The sequence below is a fragment of the Stegodyphus dumicola genome, chromosome 6, assembly GCF_044657685.1.
Source record: "Stegodyphus dumicola isolate Sdum_Otavi_A_Nest chromosome 6, ASM4465768v1".
In the NCBI taxonomy this organism is placed as follows: Eukaryota; Metazoa; Arthropoda; class Arachnida; order Araneae; family Eresidae; genus Stegodyphus; species Stegodyphus dumicola.
In genome coordinates this window covers 62,670,588-62,688,882 of record NC_140773.1, presented here as the reverse complement: position 1 = coordinate 62,688,882, position 18,295 = coordinate 62,670,588, and the positions used below count along the sequence as shown (strand labels likewise).

The following is an 18,295-nucleotide window of genomic DNA, read 5'->3' as shown; positions in this document are numbered from 1 at the left end:
AGACATCTCGCTCGTGTACCTCTGTTGACTAAAGGTGCGTTCAGACGTGGGCGTAAAGCACATAGAGGCATAGTCATAAGGGCATAAAATACGGGAGACCCGTTCACACCTGCAAAAACGAGGTGTAGTCAATGAGAGAAGCTAAATTTGCGCGTGCGTGGAATGTCTACAACGCTGTTCTCCCGCTCGATTGATTTCCCGCGTTCGCTCTGCTTGTTTTTTTTTTGTTGTGTCATGGCTTTTTCAACTCGCCACAAAGTTTTACCAGCTCAACAGAATGATCTTTTATCTGCAGAGGCAATGGGAGAAGGTAAAAAAAGAAAAATAACAAAATGGTCTAGAGATATTTTTTTGAAAGACCAATACTTTGGCACATATCTTTCTGTACAAAGCAGTATGGAATATTTCTGCATTGTACTGTAGTACTCTCTATACTATAAACATGCACATGCATAACCACTTATGTCCTTATATACTACATAAAACCTTCTTCAATTTTTATACATAATTTCTCTTAGGAGAAATACGATATTCTAAATATGCCTAATTTAAAAAAAAAAATCTTGAGGATAACTAACAGATAGCCTGTATATAATATTTTTCTATTTTGCAGGTGTGAAAGCAGTTAAGCTAAATCAGTACTTACCATACATTATTATTATTATTATTATTATTATTTTCAATCAAAAGGAACATGTTTCTGTGACAGTGAAACATGTGTGCTTAGCACTCCTTATTCACTGTCCCTGTCGATCACTATAGTAGTTTGCTGCACTACCAGTATCAATTATCACTAGTACTAGTATCCCACAACTGGTCACAATGACCAGCAAACACAACTAGTACAATACTAGGAAACGTTCACCCAACAATGTATTTTATGCTCAATCATTAAATACATTTTGCTGTCTTGCCAGCTGTTTGTATACATCTATTTTTAATAATTTGCATGTATAAGCCACACCCCTGAATTTAATTTCAAGATATGCTGTCATTTCTATTTACGACCAAATCTCAAAAGTAATTTCACATTGACAAATTTTAGGTACCCAAGTCTTCAAATACATCAAAATTATAAACATTCATACCTTATCCAGGAATTTCTACCAGAGAAATAGCATGAATTTAATGATCAAAACTCCATTCAAATGATAGTAATAAAGAGTGGTTAATAATAACAAATACTATTCATTAAATTATAGTCCATGTTATGAATTATGTGTGCTATTTAGTTTCATTAAAAGTAAATTCCTTTCATGGAGAACGTAATTAAAAAACAGAACAGACAAAACTGCACTTTAACAGGAGACAAAACTGTCTAGACTGTTGACTGCTGTTTTAAGGATATTTCACTACATCTTTCCTTTCTTGGAATTCATAAGAGCATTTTTCTCAAAAGATTAATCTTTTATTACTTATACAAAGCTTACACTATTGAATTGACTATTGTGACTATTCTTAAATAAGTGAAAATAATTTTTTTAAGTAATATTTTTACTGTTAAAAAAACAGCAGATTCTTGATACTGATTTGATGTTTTAGTAAAATTAATTCATGAAGTTTGTTTGAAAAGAAAATCAGCATTTGAAGCAAATACCAATACAATATTTCCAGCTTTTTTAATAAATTTATTTCTTAAATACAAAAATAATTAAACAGGAAAAAAATTACAGTAATAATTTAAAAAAAATTATAGGCAGAAAGAAAGTAATAATAATAATTTACACAGAAAAAATAAAATTTTTGCAAGCATGCTTTTTTTAAAGAATTTTCATAATAAAATGAAAAATATTGGAAGGGATCAATCATCTACAGGATCATACACAGCGTGCATAATCCTGAGCTTAACTTTAAAAAATGCATGTCATCATCGTAGATTTCTTGCGAGATCAACTCTATTTCGTTCGGATATGATTACAACTCATTATTTTGTTCGGATACGATTACAACTCATTATTTTGTTCGGATACGATTACAACTCATTCGGATACGATGTGTTCCATATTAAAAAAAAACGTCGCCTTCGATGTGACTGCGAAATCGTCTTAAGAAAGCCGGTTCGTTTTAGCTTCACTCTTGGTCGACGGTTATCCCAAACTCGGCGTAAAGTTGAAACCTTGGAACCTTGTGCCACGAGCCCTAAACCAGATTCTGTGACGTAGCAGTGACTGGTTGCCTTGGCAACGGAGCTCGGCTTTAACCACTTATGTCCTTTACGCCCTCGTCTGAACGGGGCCTAAGCATCATTGTCAGCTACAACTACAGTGGCCGGGGAACATCAAGCCTGGATAATGGATAAGTGGAAGACAGCTGCCTGGTCAGATGAATTATGATTTTTTATTCACTATGTCGATGGTCATGTCAGGGTATGCCATCTTCAAGGCAAACAGTTGCCGTCCCCCTTTCCCCGTACAGCAGGTCATACACAGGCTGGTGGTGGTGGTATTACATTTTGAAGTACATTCTGATGGGGGGGGGGCTCTGGGACCCTTAGTTGTGATAGAATAGACCATGAAAGCTATGTACTATTTGAACATAATTTCAGACCAGTGGCATTCTTATATGGTGTCTGTCATCCCAACTGGAAACGGAATCTTCCAGCAGAACAATGCCCCATGGCACAAGGCTCAAATTGTGTTGGAGTAGTTCGAGCAGCATAAGGATGAATTATAATTAATGTCTTGACCACCTAACTCGCTGGATCTTAACCCGATAGAGCATACTTTGGATGGAGAGGCAGCTCAGAGCTCAAACACCACCATGTCGGAATATCTCGACTTTGCTTGACCGCTGCTTAGACATTCTGTCTCCAGTCACCTACCAAGAACTTGTGGCATCCATACCAAGGCGAGCTGCAGCTGTTTTGCAAGCCAGAGATCGAGCAATATCTTATTGAGTAAGTAGTCATAATGTTTTGGCTCCTCAGCATACTTTAAAATTACTACTCCTGATTAAATAAAATTAGATTCCTTAATTTGGTGTTTTATAATTGTAGGACCACTTACACATCATTGGCACTCAGGTCACTAATTACAGAATATGCCTATATTCAAGCATATTTTATTTTGTGAATTTATTGATAACCAGAAATATTCATAATTGTTATTTTTGTTATAAAGAATTATTTTTTTAACAATCTTATATATCAAAAAAGATAAAAAATTTTCTGTATATTTTCAAAATGGATGTCAAAATTCTAATTAAACACATATATAAAATTTTTAATACATGATAATTTTTATGCTGATATTTATGTCCCACTCTTCTTTTTCAGTTAAACAATTAGTTTTTAAAAATGTTAATGGACAATCATGTATCTGATTAAAAAATCAAAAGAAATAAAAACTAAATTGAAATTTTATTCTTGGTGTAGGAGAAGAGATATAAATAACCTTCCATTAAAGGAGTCAAATTTGAAAGATTTTCACGGGTTTAGGGTCATTCTTAAATAGTTCTTTTCTAATGAGTTCTAACCTATGAGCAGCAGCTTCAACTTCTTTCCTCGGATCTCTATATCCAAGCAGAGGACATCCACAGGAGCTGCGTAATTTTATTGCCTGCAAAATAAGAACTGCTACATTATGTATACACTTTAAAATGCATAGATTCTCCAACAAAGTAATATGTTAGTTGTATAGGAACAACAGTAATAATATACATATGGATATATGAAGAGTATTTTCATAAAAATAGTTGTTAATATCAAAAGTACTCTTAATTCAGAATTAAAATTGAATCAAATATAAATGTTAAAACATTTTACTAAGCTTTAAATAAGTAGTCTTTAAAAAAAGATAATATAGCAGAACACAAATTTTATAGGAGAAATAAAATTTTTATAGTTTATTTGATAACATAAAATTTTGAAAAAAGTATGTCAACTGCCTAATACAGATCTATGCTTTATCCATTTCATTTCAATGTTTTTTCCAGGTTTATATAACAATGCATTAATTTTGAATTTTTAAAATTATCTCCCTTTTATTACTTTCTTAATATCCGATTTTTATTGTTCAATAAGAATACAAGAAAACTAAACAAAATTTATCACACTATTAGGATATGCTTTATATACTGCTGGCCATTAAAATTACAATGCCAGGAAGAAATAATCTGACGAACATCAAAATCACCTGATAGGAAAAAGAGGTTGGGATATGGAAATGATTAGTATTTCAGCACATGCAGATGACACAGGAGGGAGAAATGACATGTGAAGCACCATGTAAAAGAAAGTTGTGTAGTGGATTTCTCATTCAGATAGCGCTTTGTAAAATCACAGTTTGCTCAGAATATCATGTTATGCCTCGAATAAGAATAAGAAATGCTTACCAGCAAGTGTCAGAATTTGATAGAGGCAGGATTGTTGCCTATTGAGAGTGTGGATTATAGGTCTGCGATATCGCTGTCGCACTGCTCAACATCTAACCATTGTCATGCAAATATGGAATCAATGGGTTGCTGAGGGTCATACTGAATGGCATGCAGGATCTCAACACCTTTCCATGACTAAGACCCAAGAGAACAGACATATCAGGCCTGCAAAATCGTACAACCACATCACGGACCATTAGTCAGGAAAATCGGCATGTTTGCAGCACGCTCAGTATCCACTTGCATGGTGCATTGCTGTTTGCAACAGCATGGACTATTAGCACGGCAACCACTACTTTGGCTTCCCTTGACAATGCAACATAGAGAGAAACGACAACTCTGGTGTGCCAAAAGACTGGATACAGGAGTGGCACAATGTCATCTTTTCGGACGAGTCCCAGTTCTGTGTGCAGTATTCTGATGGCCATATACATGGCTAAAGGCTCCTAGGAGACTGTGTGTTGCCTGCTTGCATTCAGTATAGGCATAGGGGCCCTGAACCTGGTGTGATAGTTTGGGAAGCGACTGGGTACATGACTCACATATCTCTGTTTCGAATCGATGGTAATGTGAGCACAAATCGGTACATTTCTGATATCTTACGTCCAGTGGTTGCAGCCTATCTTCCAGGCCTGCCAAAAGCCATCTTTCAGCAAGATAATGCAAGACCACATGTTGTATGTCATATTCTGACCTTCCTCGATACACATTAAATTGCTGCCCTGGCATGCATGGTTTCCAGATCTGTCACCCATTAAAAACATCTGGTTATGGGTTGTTGAAAGACTGGCCTGCCACCCTTCTCCAGCTAATACGATTTATGAGATGTGGCAGACTTGAAGCAGCATGGAATGAATTGCCCATTTCTGTCATCCAAGCCCAGTTCGATTTCATGCCTAACCGGGTAAGGCCATTTTAGCTGCCAAGGGTGGCAGCTGTTTCTAATTCAGCAGTCCTGTAAAACCCCAAACATCTTACAAATTTAATCATTTTGTCTTCAAGCCATACTGTTTACGTACAACAAATATCTCTTTTGTATTTGCTTTCTTTCGTGGTGTTGCAATTTTCATGGCCATTAGTTTATAAAAAATTATTAGGTTAATTTAGGAACTAAACATATGTAATAACTCAATATTAACATCCATTCTCCTATATTGGCTGAATCGACTTTTATTGTCCATCAAAATATTTTTTAAATGTTTACTATACTGCAAATAAATATCCTTATATTCCCCCTTCTGATGGGGCAGTTTTATTGTAATAAATTGGTTTGAAAGGAAAATAAAGAAGCATGGAATTTTTCTTACTTTTCAAGGAAAAGTGTTTTTGTCTCAGACCGTGTACAAGAAAAATAAACATGTTTTTACATACACTAGATTAATAGCTAATAATACAATACTTCACAGATGGCCTTTTTAAAGTTTACTTTTTGCTTCTGTTCTTTATTTCACCCATACATGAAAAGCCATGCCTTAAAAAGTATTTTGACCACTGCTTCTTAAAACTGATTTTACATTTGATGGTTAATAAAGCTTATATGCCATCTATTGTAAATATGAGAATTAAAAAGAATGAATCCTCATAAACAACTTATTATCCTTCTTATAAAGGCACTGAAAAGTTAGTTCCTTGTCCCACTGAGGTTCATATCATGCAGGTATGAAAGAGAGGAGAGACCTGAACTGGTTTTCCCCATACACGCCATTGAAACAGTGACACACCCCTCTTATTTAACAAAACATTCAGCGACTTGCCATTAAGATCAATAGGTTTTGACATGGATGGAGGTAAACATTTCGTAATTGTGTCATAAATATACATATATGTATATGTTTTCTTTTTCTACAATATTTAAGAATTCTAAGTATGTGAAAAAATACATTTTTAAACAACATTTCATTCTGAATGGAATCAAATGCTATTCATTTTCCATGCTTATCTTTAATATGTGTCAAATAAAACAGGTTCAGAATTAACTCTTGATTTTGGCTCTAGTGTGAAATTGGGTGCCCCCTTCGATTAGCGGCAATTTTTTAAAAATTTTGGTGATGAAATCTCACTTCTGATTACCATGATAGTTTTAACTTCCTGATTTTATTTAAATGAAAATAGATTGATGTGTACATGGACAAATTTAAGGCAGTGCGCAATACCTAGTTTGTGCATTTCTGGGATTTTTTTTTAAGTGAAAAAATATCGATGTGAACATGGACACAGAGTTTGTGCAATTCTTTGACTTCTTATTTTGGTTTTGTATAGCAACCATCTTGAAATTGTGCCTTCCTGGCACTGATCTTGGCGTCAAAAAAGAATCGTCAAAAAACAAGGGGCACCCAATAGTAAACTTTTACCTTAATTTTTAGTCTTAAAAATAGAAATGCAGTAAATCCAGGGAGGAAAGATATTGAAAATGTAAAAAAGCAAATTCGAAGATATCTGAAAGGTACTCTAAGTTGGGTCTTCATTATAAATGTTCAGTGAACTGTTCCACATCAACAGAAAAATTAGACATTTTCTGTGATGCAGATTATGCACTTAATTTTAAAAAAAAGTGCTGTGTGATGCAGATTATGCAGCTAATTTTAAAAAAAAGTGCAGAAGTACACTGGATATGTGATTTTATGTGTAGGAAACCCTGTAAGCTGAAGGATGAAGAAACCAGCAATTCTTACTTTGGCACAAAACAGTCATTACTTTAAAGCAGATAATACACCATGTCTTTAAAAGTTTTCATCCAGTTTCAAAGCATTATAGCTTGAAAATACTGAACTATATTTGAATGAAATACCTACAGTTAAAAAGAGGAAGTGTTAAAAGTTTTGTTTCGGTGGCAGGAAATATCACTAGTGTGCAGAAACAATGCACGCTAGTGACATCTTCCTCAAACTGTCAGTCAACTAGGCAATTCCCTTCAGTGTTCTTCAACATGGTCAGCTAGCCTAAGAAAGCTTTTTTCATTCTCTAGTTTCACACAGAGAGATCTATGCATGCTATTTCACATCTGAAAATCTCACTAGATGGTATGCCCTTGCACTTGTCAATGAGGAAACTTTTGAACAAAAATTCCTCAATGCTGGAATAGGTGAAAAAGGTCTCAAGATATGGCACTTGGGTAACTTTGTTGCATGTGAATGCACAGTCAGGGCCCGACTTAGCTTAATTAAGGCCCGGAGCAAAAGCTTCTTTGGACCCCCCCCCCCTCTGCTTCACTACCTCAATAATGAACAATCGAACTTTATGGAGGTATTTAAATTTTTATAGTAATAAACTTTCTTTTCAATTTGGCCCCCCCCTCTGACGTGGAGAAATGGGGCAACTGCTCTGTATGCCCATGCTTTAGTCAGGCTCTGTGCACAGTAAGATTTTTTATTTATTTATTATTTATTTTATAACAGGAAGGGTTCATGAAATATTTGGTGTACATGCCTTCTCTACTGAACACTTCAGATGAGCTGAGAATAAGCATAACAGCAGCAGTTAATTTCTGTGACAGTAACATGCTATGTAAAGTATGGAATGAGTTTGACTATCTAATGCTGATGTGTGACACACTTGCTGTGTGATTCATGGGTCATACTGAATATTTGTGAACATTTCATTAGAATTTATTTCTTGAGAAATAATAACATAAAATCCATGTAATAATAAAACTAAACTGCTTACAGATATATTTTAGTTATGCTTTATTGGCTTCATGAAACAATTAAAGTTTAATAACTATTCAAATATTAAAGATTAATGTAGATTTTTTTCTTTGTTTTGACAAGACTCTAATATTACTTAATTAATTGAGTTGTAATATCAGCTGCATTATATTATACATGGTTCAGAAAAGTTGTTTTGCATAACTATCTTTAACACTGATAAGGGTAATACTTGTATAATGCAAGTGACATAAATATTCAAATTCACATATTCAAATATCTATAGTGCTAGATGTGCAGTTTCACAGTAGCATCTCGCTTGAGCATAGGTTATGTATGCATCGCTGGCATCTACTACACACTTTTGGTGATGCATCATTAGACTGGTGATTAAAGACACTACGAGAGAGGAGAAGGAAATTAACAAGCTACAAATTTGGTGAAATAAGTTTCTTCATCTTATTACTGGAGCTCTTTGGTTTCTCAGAAACTAAAATCTGCATAAAGACTTAAAGATAGATTACATTAAAGACTACCTCAATACGTTAAACGAAAATTTCTACCATAATGCTGAAACATATTTTGCTGAAATCTTAAACTATGAAATTATTCCAGAAGCTTACTTTTCCAGACTCAATGCAGCACAGATCTATATACATTATAAGGTATTTCTCCCGCCTTCCTAGCGTGCCTTCATGGTGTAGTGGTTCTGCACGCTGGGCCGGTATTCCAGAGGTCCGTGGTTCGATTCCCGGCGAAGGCGTTTGATATTTTTCAATCTTTTCCTGTTTCCAAAAATATACTTAATATCTCTACACTGGCACTCAAACTAAAAGGGTGTTGGAAGATGATTCTCCTCACCCAGGATTTGGTGATTGGGTCTCCTAAAAACCCTAGTTGCCCTTTAAAAGGGGGGTATATAAGGTATTTCTCCTGCCTTCCTAGCGTGCCTTCGTGGTGTAGTGGTTCTGCACGCTGGGGCCGGTATTCCAGAGTTCTGTGGTTCGATTCCCGGGTAAGGTGCTTGCTATTTTTCATCTTTTCTGTTTCCAAAATTATACCTAATGTCTCTACAACATAACTGTTTGTTTACATTATCATCTGTCCTGTGCAATTTTTAAATGCCAGAACATTTCCTTTTTTGTTTTAGGTAACTTTATCGCACTTCTTTCAGTGTAAGCAGTGGTGCAATGGATAGCACTTTGTATTGTAGAGATTCAGATTGATGGTTCGATTCCATGTGATGGCATTTTTACATTTTTCATCTTCCACTCATAAAATGTCATTTTTGCATCCTCCAGCTTCTGTTATGCATTACTTATGAATAAATGTATATTTTTACTGCCTCTGAGTCTTGACAATTAATTATTAAAGAATTGAAATCTGTCAAATTCTGACTCAAAATATGAGCTTCACTCAACTTACTGTTTCAAGTTTTGGAACATTTCCCCCACATCCTATGGATCTAAGATTTATCCCATGTTACGTACATAATTGTATTTAGAACTACTTTATTTTATTTTCTCAACTCTAATCGTTTTTTATATTCTACAATAGTTTTGAATTTGTTCTGGAACCATAAAGCGGCTACGATAAATGCCAGTATTGCCAATTCTAATGGAAACGGAGTATCCAAAAAATGAAACAAATTTTAAAAGAGGAACTTTAATGATAACAGCAAATGTGGGATGAGATATCAAACAAAAATACATTAGAAATAAATGTGAAATAAGGTTAATTACATGTTACACAAACCTACAGCATTAATTTAAAGCAATGCAGAAACATGAGTGAAAAAAACAATTATATTTCTACATATGCTTTTTAAGTCCTGAGTAGATGAAATCTTGCATGTTTGGGCTTATCTGAATAACAAGTCAGTACTTCTTAATCCAGATAGTATTAAATACTTTACTTTGGCCTATGAATACTGTTTCAAAATTTATTTTTTGTATATGGAAAGAAATTTTTGTGAAATTTCTCGTTGTTATGCACACATTCCTCAGTAGTTAACTATGCATGGCTTAAGTCTGTATTTGTCGCCAGGCAAAGAAGGTTATCATATTAACAAAAATGTCTACTGTGCATGTGAGAAGCATAAGATCAGCTAAAGTGAGACGTTACTCAGTTTTGTGTACACTTACTTCATCCATGAGATCATCAAGATATTTTGAGCGAGATTCATGACTTGGATGTGTAGATAAGAATTCTATATTGGGTACCTTCTCAAATGACTTCTGCAAAACAGCCATCTTAGCCCAAAATGCACTACTTTCACGCACATCAAAACAAGCCTAAAAACAAATATTAATGAATAAATAAAAATAATATTATCTCTAGCTAATAATACAGATCTAAGTGTCTATATTTTCCCTTATCTAATTTCCAACATTTTAGTTGAATGCATAATTGCCATTGTCACCACCTCTATACCATCTATAATGCTTGCTGCCATCCTAATTTCGGGGGAAGGGGGGCTGTATTATAAAGACTTGAAGAATGTGACAGAGAGGTTAGTGAAAGCAAAAAAATTTCGATTGACAAGTTAGTCGGTATTCTCGGCACAGCAATTAACGGGACTTGAACAGTGGAACTTTGTAACTGAACAAAAAATTATGTCTGTTTATAGAATTAAAGAGTATTATCACATAAAACAAAGCAACTTAAACAACTTACATTGAAAGAAATGTTTAATAAAGTAAACAAATAAATATTAAGCTTTTTTTTTTGTAAATTTTGATACCCTTTAGATCATAATTGTTCTTTATTTCATAAATTATGGTTTCATATTTTTAATTTTAGAATTTCTGCATGCCATCGTAAGCGATTTAAACTGATGATCTATAATCTGGGAAAATCGATAATCCGGAATCGCTGAAGTTCCGACGAGTCCGGATTAACGACTTTTGACTGTATATGTTTTTTACCCACTATTTATTTTGCACGCTAATTCATCATATTATTTTAACATTTAGTATTATTTTTGGTTTTATGTACAGTAGCAATCCAGAAATCCGCAAAGCTTGGGACCAGAGGTTGTGCGTATTTTAGAATTTTGCGGATTTCAGGACAGAAAAGATAATATTCAGACTAAAAGTGCAAAATAATAAGGCATATGAGATAGATTTAATTAAATTATTAAATGCATTAATACAATAATTAATTATATGCATTAAATTATTATTACATATATAAACTAATTATATTATACTGTTCATTTACATTAAGCTCCTTTATTTTTAAATCAGCATGAATCTGCTTCCCTTTTTCTCTCAGGAGTAGTCCTGAAATAGGTACCCCATCACTCCGCCGCTGCCGGAACCATTCGTACAAGACAGCATCGAGGTTTGCCGATTTCACCTCATGTAAAGGATTCCGGTGTTAGAATCACTGTTGCTGTAAAATTTCAACAGCCTTTCTCTATTGTTCCATATATCATACACAGTACATGTGGCAATTGCATACGATTCTGCTATAAATTAAGCAGTATCACCTGCCTCCATCTTTAGCAGAATTTCCACTTTTTTCATTACCGTCAATGCAACGTGTTTACGTTTTTCAACATTGCAAGCAGGAAAATCACGAGGGCGTTTCTTATCTGTCATTGTATTAAAAAGCACTGAAATTTAAAATATTCTTAATTTATCCACAAAATATCCGAAATAAAAATTTAAAAAAAAAAAAAAAAAAAAAAAAAAAAAAAAACACAATCTTGTGAAATAACAAAGCTCAGAAAGTACAACAACGTGAAGCGTGAACTTGAAAGAAGAGTTGAGTTAATCGTCTGCCTTTTTACTTCGATGCAGATTGGAGAGAAAAAACTCTTACCATGATATCAATAATTTGGTATTTCTGTTATGACTCATTATTATTCGGTAATTATGACATCATTGTCCAGTAAGTATTTTTTCTTCAATATTTTATACTCCATGTTACGGTTTCCAAAATCTATAAACTAAATGTTTATATTTTGAGAGGCAATGCGAATTTCAGGATTTGGCGGATTTTTGGTATTTGTTATTCTGATTTGATAGGTTTTCTGGAAACCTGAGAACATTTAAAATTTTTTTATTTTTAACTAGTGTGCAAAACTTCAGATTTTGGCAGTAAGTCTGTAAAAAATCAACTGGGATACATGAAATTCATATTACAGGGGTACAATGTACTACTTAAAGGATAAGGAAAGAGCAGAAAAAAAAAAAAAAAAAAATGAACATGATGCAACCAGTATGGAATGACCTGAAAAAGGCTTTATTGACAGAATGGAACAAAAAATTGTCTGCCCTACAGGAAGAACAACAAACCAAAAAGCTCTGCTAATTCAGAAGTCAAACAATAAAAATCAGCGTTATATTTTCAATGAACTATTTTCAATGAAAATGAGTTTTACCCCATTTTCCCAATTTTTGTAAATCAGATTTTGTCTCAGAATTGTTCAGTGCCAGGTTTTTATATGGAATCCTGAACATTTATTAGAATGCACATTTAACAATACAATAAAAGAAATAATGTATTAACATCTCAGAAAGGTTATATTTTTATTTTGCTACAGTTATGAGTTGCACATAAATTAGGTGATTGCAGTTTAAATCCAGAAGTCTACTTTTCCATATACTACTACTGAATATTTTTAAGCAATTATCTTTGCAATTAAAAGAACTTAACAACAATTCCCATAAATAACCACATGTTTCCAGTTTCAGAAAACTTATTTGGAATATTCAGATTAGTAATACTATGCAAATGAGTTTCTTTACAACAGCGAAAAATATTGTTAAGTCTGGAAAGTAGTGCAAGACTATTTTATAACTCATTGAAATACTCCATGTTTCTATTGTGGTAGTTTATTCACTTTTAAAGCATTTTTCAATACAATGCAAATATTAATTGACATAATCTACATAAGGAACATAATATACTTGAAAAGCCCTGGACATGACTAATATTATGAAATGTATGAAATATGCTGAAACCACGTATTTACCATTTAAATACAGCATGATCATAAAAAAAATCCCAATATATGAACACCTATGACCTATCCACTCAACCAATCAAAATGAAATTTCAGGAATTATTATTTGAAGGTATGTGCTCAAGACTGTAATCATTTAAAACTACAGAAAAGAGCGAAAAAATTTTGAAATTTTCAAATGGCAATACTCAGTTTTTTTCCCTGCACAAACTGATCAATGAAATGAAAAACCATAAAGAGTTGGAAAAATAAATTGCTGATGTAAAACATTTGCAAAGAGCTTTGTAAAGAACCAATGACAACACAAGATAGGAAATGGAACAAAAACCTTTTATTAGAATTACAAGTTTTAAACATGCCCAGCTTTCCAGATGATAACGCTGGGCATACAGGAGTTTGTTGATAACAACGATGAATGTAACACCACAGGAGGAATCTGTATAACTTCACGTTTATGGCATCTTTCAATGCTGAAAAATCTCATGGATATGATGAACACATCTTAGATTTCAGGTACTCAGAACAAGAAATCCATTACAGTGAGGTCAAGGATTACAGAGTCCACAAAACTGCAAAGTTGCGAGAGAGAATTCTATCTCGAAACTCCTATGTAGCACTTGCCGAAACACATCTGCAGACATATGGAGGAACACCATCTTGCATCCATACAATTTTAATGGCATTTCGTTGCTGCAATTCTGGAATTATGTTAACTTTTCAACACTCTAACATACCGAGCACTTATGATGCAGCATGTTTTCATACTTGTGATATTGACCTTTTCTAAGAAGTACAGGCCAAGAATGGATGCGATTGTGATGCCGCACCACACAGTCACTTTAGCTTCATGTGAAGGCACTGGTGCCACATCTTAAAGACTTTTGTCAGCCCAGTAAAAGCAACTCTTGGATAAGCATTCCTAGTTAAGAAGAAATGCACCTCATTCATCCATAATATTCGCAGTGGGCACCTACTTGAAGAAATGCATCTCATCCATCCATAATATTTGCAGTGGCCACCTGTTGTCTTCACCATATCTGATGAGGAAAAAATTCGGAGATTTGATATGCTGTTGCTCATGTCTAGGTTGCATATCCAAACTGCAACACTTTTTGCAGTAATCATGTTCTCCTATAACAACTTCAATGGGAACCTATAGTCATCCAGATCTCTGTCTATCACATGTCCATCCAGTTTCTTTTTTACAAAATCATGTACAGTTTTTACGGAGCATGGGCCTTGTCTTAGCTTATGATTTCACATATTTCACTCTACTTTGGCAGCATTTTCCCCATTCAGATCAAACAGCTTTATCAATTCACTTCATTGTTTTCTTGTTTAAGTGTCATCTTGTTAGCATGTTCGAACACCTGATTGAACAAACAGTCTTCTCACACTGTTTATGAAAGATTTTGCACATGGTATTCTGTGATTGGTGCTTCTACTGTCTATCCCTGTGAATTATGCAAGGTGTGTCTCCTCTCTTGTGTTGTCATTAGCCCTTTACAATGCTCTTCTTTGCAAATATTTTTCATCAGCAATTTTCGTCATATATGTACCATTCCAATGCCATATATGGTTTTCAGTGCGCTGATCAATTTGCCACGGAAAAAGTGGGTACTGCCGCTCAAAAATTTTGAAATTTTTTCACCATATCCATAACTGTGCGAGCTCTATTTTTTTAAATCACTACAATCTCGAGTGTGTGCCATTCAAATAATAATAGTATTTGATATTTCATTTTAATTAGTTGAATGGATTGGCAGCTAGAGGTTCTTATATCAAGAAAGCTTTTTTTTATGACCCCCTGCATATACAGTAATTTCATTAAAATAACCATTCATGAAGGTGGTCTTTTTAGAGAAATGTTTATGTTCTGAGTAACATTGGTCACTTTCAGAGATGGTCATCATAAGAGATTTTGCTGCACTTAGTTTTGAGACAAATAATAATAAAAGTTGATTTAGAAATGTTGGAGATGACTGATATTCAGGATAGCTATCAGGACTCAATTTTCTATACTGTTTTGTTTAAGAGTTATTCTGTTACTCATGTTTTCCTGCATTTGTTACTAAAATTATGCTACATAAATTTAAGATTAATCAAAAAGTGAGAAGATGTTAAAAGGTTAACTAGATGAAACTAACAAAAAAAAAAAAAATTCCTTTTTATCTTATCCTTTATAAAATTAATTATCATTCTTTGACTTACTCTGGCAGCTAATTGCAAGCCAACATTATCAGCTTCTCTTTCAATTTTTCGGTTGTATGGAAGTTGCAAGAAAATCTGAAATTAAAAAGCTGTTCAAGATTCAAATAATATTTATTAATTGTCTAAAAAATAATTTTAGAATTGGCAACAAATTATTTATATATAGCAAAAAATTCAGACCACCTGTAAATAACATTAATAACTTCTAAAATTTAGCACATTTTTTGTGCACATAATGTGGATAAATGCTTTTTGTTGCTGCATTAACTAGTGTGAATGCCATAGGTAATTAAAGCCAACAGAGCTCAGCGTCAACATTTTTAAAATGAAAATTCAAATTCTCTTCACTTGTAAAAGTAAAAGAGGAGTGACTTAGACTGGCAAAAATTTATGTAAAATTATTATTTTTAAAGCAACTAAAACAGGTCCTTGTTCTTCAATTAGGAGAGCTTTATGCTTCTTTAATAAAAGGGTCCTATTATAACAATGCATGAAGAAAGAAATTCAATACAAAATCTAGCACAAATAAATATAAAAGTTATTCCTGGCTATAGTTCTGTTAAAAGTCTAATTAAGGCATATTGTTATTACTAATACTTGTAGCAGAAGTTAAACTGTTGTGCAAGGAATTTGGTATACTTAGTTGAAATAATATAAAGCAGGGCTTATAAGCAATTTTTACAATCAGCTGAAAGGAAGAAGAAGTTATATGCAAGGTTTCTATACAGTCCAATTTTGAAAAATTCTAAAAAATTGAAATTAAGGTACCAATTAGTGTAACCAATACTTTTAGTCTTCAAAAACTAAAAGTTATGATCTTTATACGCCAACAGCGGAAAGCTATGGGCTTTACTTCCGTTTAAAATATTAGATATGCTGTGATTGTTGGCTTATGTACACTGTGCAAAAAAAAGGTGGGACAGTTTTATATCTCCCTTTGTACTGGGCCGATTGACAAAATTCACATTTCATTTTCATGTCTCGAAAGCGCGACTTAGGATATATATTAGATTTATATATAGCATCATTCTAACACAGGTATTTTGACACAAAATCGGACTTTTTCTGAAATAGCATGCCCCTTTTTTTTTTCCATATTTCAATTTTATGACTCAAATTATGACAGACTACCAAGTTTTGTAAAAATCACACAAGTAGTTGTTAAAAAATTAGCTCTCAAAATTTTAGCTCCTCAATGTTAATTGAATTTGGTATATATTTATTAATATCTCATTTTTTATTAAACATTTTTTATTCTTCCCTTCACATTTCGAAATTTAGGTTTATTCCAAATAAAATTCACCCATTTTTTGTGATTTATTTTTAAAATTTGTATTTTTAAATAATTTTTATAAATTTTTCGAAAACAATTTTGAATTATAACCTATACTATTTTTACCATAATCTTAAAGTAGGTGCATTTCTAAGCATACCTGCAAGAAATTAGACTTTTTTATTAAAAATGTTCTAAGATTTACACAAATTAACATACAGGGGTTGAACAAAAATATGGAAACACCTTTAAAAAAACATGTTTCTTTGCTTAATATGGTGTAGGAAACCCGTTGGCATCCAAAACAGCTTGCAGTCTTCTCGGAATGGATAAATACAGTTCCTGTATGTTTGCCAAGGGAATATTATACCATTCTTCCTGCAAAATGGTGGCAAGTTCAGATAACGATGTTGGCGGTGGATAACGAGAACGCACTTTCCGTTCCAATGTAGACCACAAAGGTTTGACAATATTCAGGTCTGGTGACTGTGGTGGCCAGGGGAGATGGGACAACTCCTCCTCGTGCTCAGAAATCCAGTCCTGGACAATGTGAGCTGTGTGAACAGGGGCTTTGTCGTCTTGGAAGACACCATTACCATCGGGGAACAAAGTTTGTACCATGGGATGAACTTGATCGGCCAAAATGTTCACATAAGTCTTGGCAGTCATGTGCCCTGACACAGTTATCATGGGGCTAGCAGAGAACCACAATATGACTGCCCAAACCATAACAGAACCCCTGCCATGTTTCACTCTTGGCAACAAGCAGTCTGTATTATAGGCTTGAGATGGTGTTCTCCAGATGTAAACTCGGCCAGAAGTGGGAAACAATGTGAAAGAAGACTCGTCAGACCATATTACTCGCTTCCACTACTCTATAGTCCAGGCTTTATGACTTAAACACCACCTTTTCCTGTTACGGGCATTAGCATCACTGATGAGTGGCTTCTCAATTGCAGCACGGCCAGCAATTCCCTGTTTATGAAACTCCCTTCTAATTGTTTTGGTACTCACAGGGTTCGGTAACACAACATTTATTTCAGCAGTAACTTTTGCAGCTGGGGCTTCTTATTTTTCGTCACAATTGCCCTTAATGATCGTCTGTCATGATCACTCAGGACACACTTTTGTCTGCGCTGTGATTTAGCAGATGATGTTTTTCCGCTTTTCAAATATGCGGAATAAATCTTCGATACAGTACCTCTTGAAACACTAAACACCTCGGCTACCTTGCTTACAGAAGCACCTACCATACGTGCTCCAACAATTTGCCCACGTTCGAAGTCTGTTAACTCTGACATAATGCAATGACAACCTCACATAACAGTACTCAGACAACAACTGAACTGTTTAGCACATTTACGAAGTTGTATAGGTGGCGTCAGTAGTCAAAAACGCCAGCGCCACCTACATATTTCATTAAAATCAATCTTTCTTTTCAAACATGCATTTCACAAGGTGTTTCCATATTTTTGTGCATCCACTGTATTTGCGCAGTTTGAAATTTGGCACCTTTTTTTGAGCGATGATAACGCCAAATGTGGTTTATGGATTTTGTTACAGTGAATTGCCACAGCCATTTTTAACCTTAAATTTGAAATAAAATTTTTACGGAGGATTAATTATCTGGAATTTTTCCCCTCAATGATGCGTAATAAATATTTATTAATACTATATGAAAAGACATTTGAGTGAACAACAGATTAGTAAAAAAAGAGCGGAAGGAAGTTGGAAGCAGGCCAACTTTCCATTTTAGGGTAGAAAGAATTTTCATTCTTCCAAGTTAAAACTGAGTTTAATGTTTATCATTTACCAACT

The 18,295-nt window shown here is 33.9% G+C and overlaps 1 protein-coding gene across 4 annotated transcripts in view; it reads right to left on the bottom strand.

Annotated features, from left to right (window-relative positions):
• Nucleotides 1-3,339: 3,339 nt before the first annotated feature.
• LOC118182538 (metalloendopeptidase OMA1, mitochondrial-like) overlaps nucleotides 3,340-18,295 on the bottom strand; it is an 84,198-nt gene continuing 69,242 nt past the window's right edge. For all 4 annotated transcript variants that reach the window (XM_085818404.1, XM_085818405.1, XM_085818406.1 and 1 more), the window contains exons 7-9: nucleotides 15,205-15,279; nucleotides 10,163-10,312; nucleotides 3,340-3,557 (exon numbers count right to left, since the gene is read on the bottom strand). In XM_085818404.1, the coding sequence (XP_085674530.1) occupies nucleotides 3,408-3,557; nucleotides 10,163-10,312; nucleotides 15,205-15,279 (375 nt within the window). In that variant the 3' untranslated portion in view covers nucleotides 3,340-3,407. The remainder of the gene's footprint in view (nucleotides 3,558-10,162; nucleotides 10,313-15,204; nucleotides 15,280-18,295) is intronic.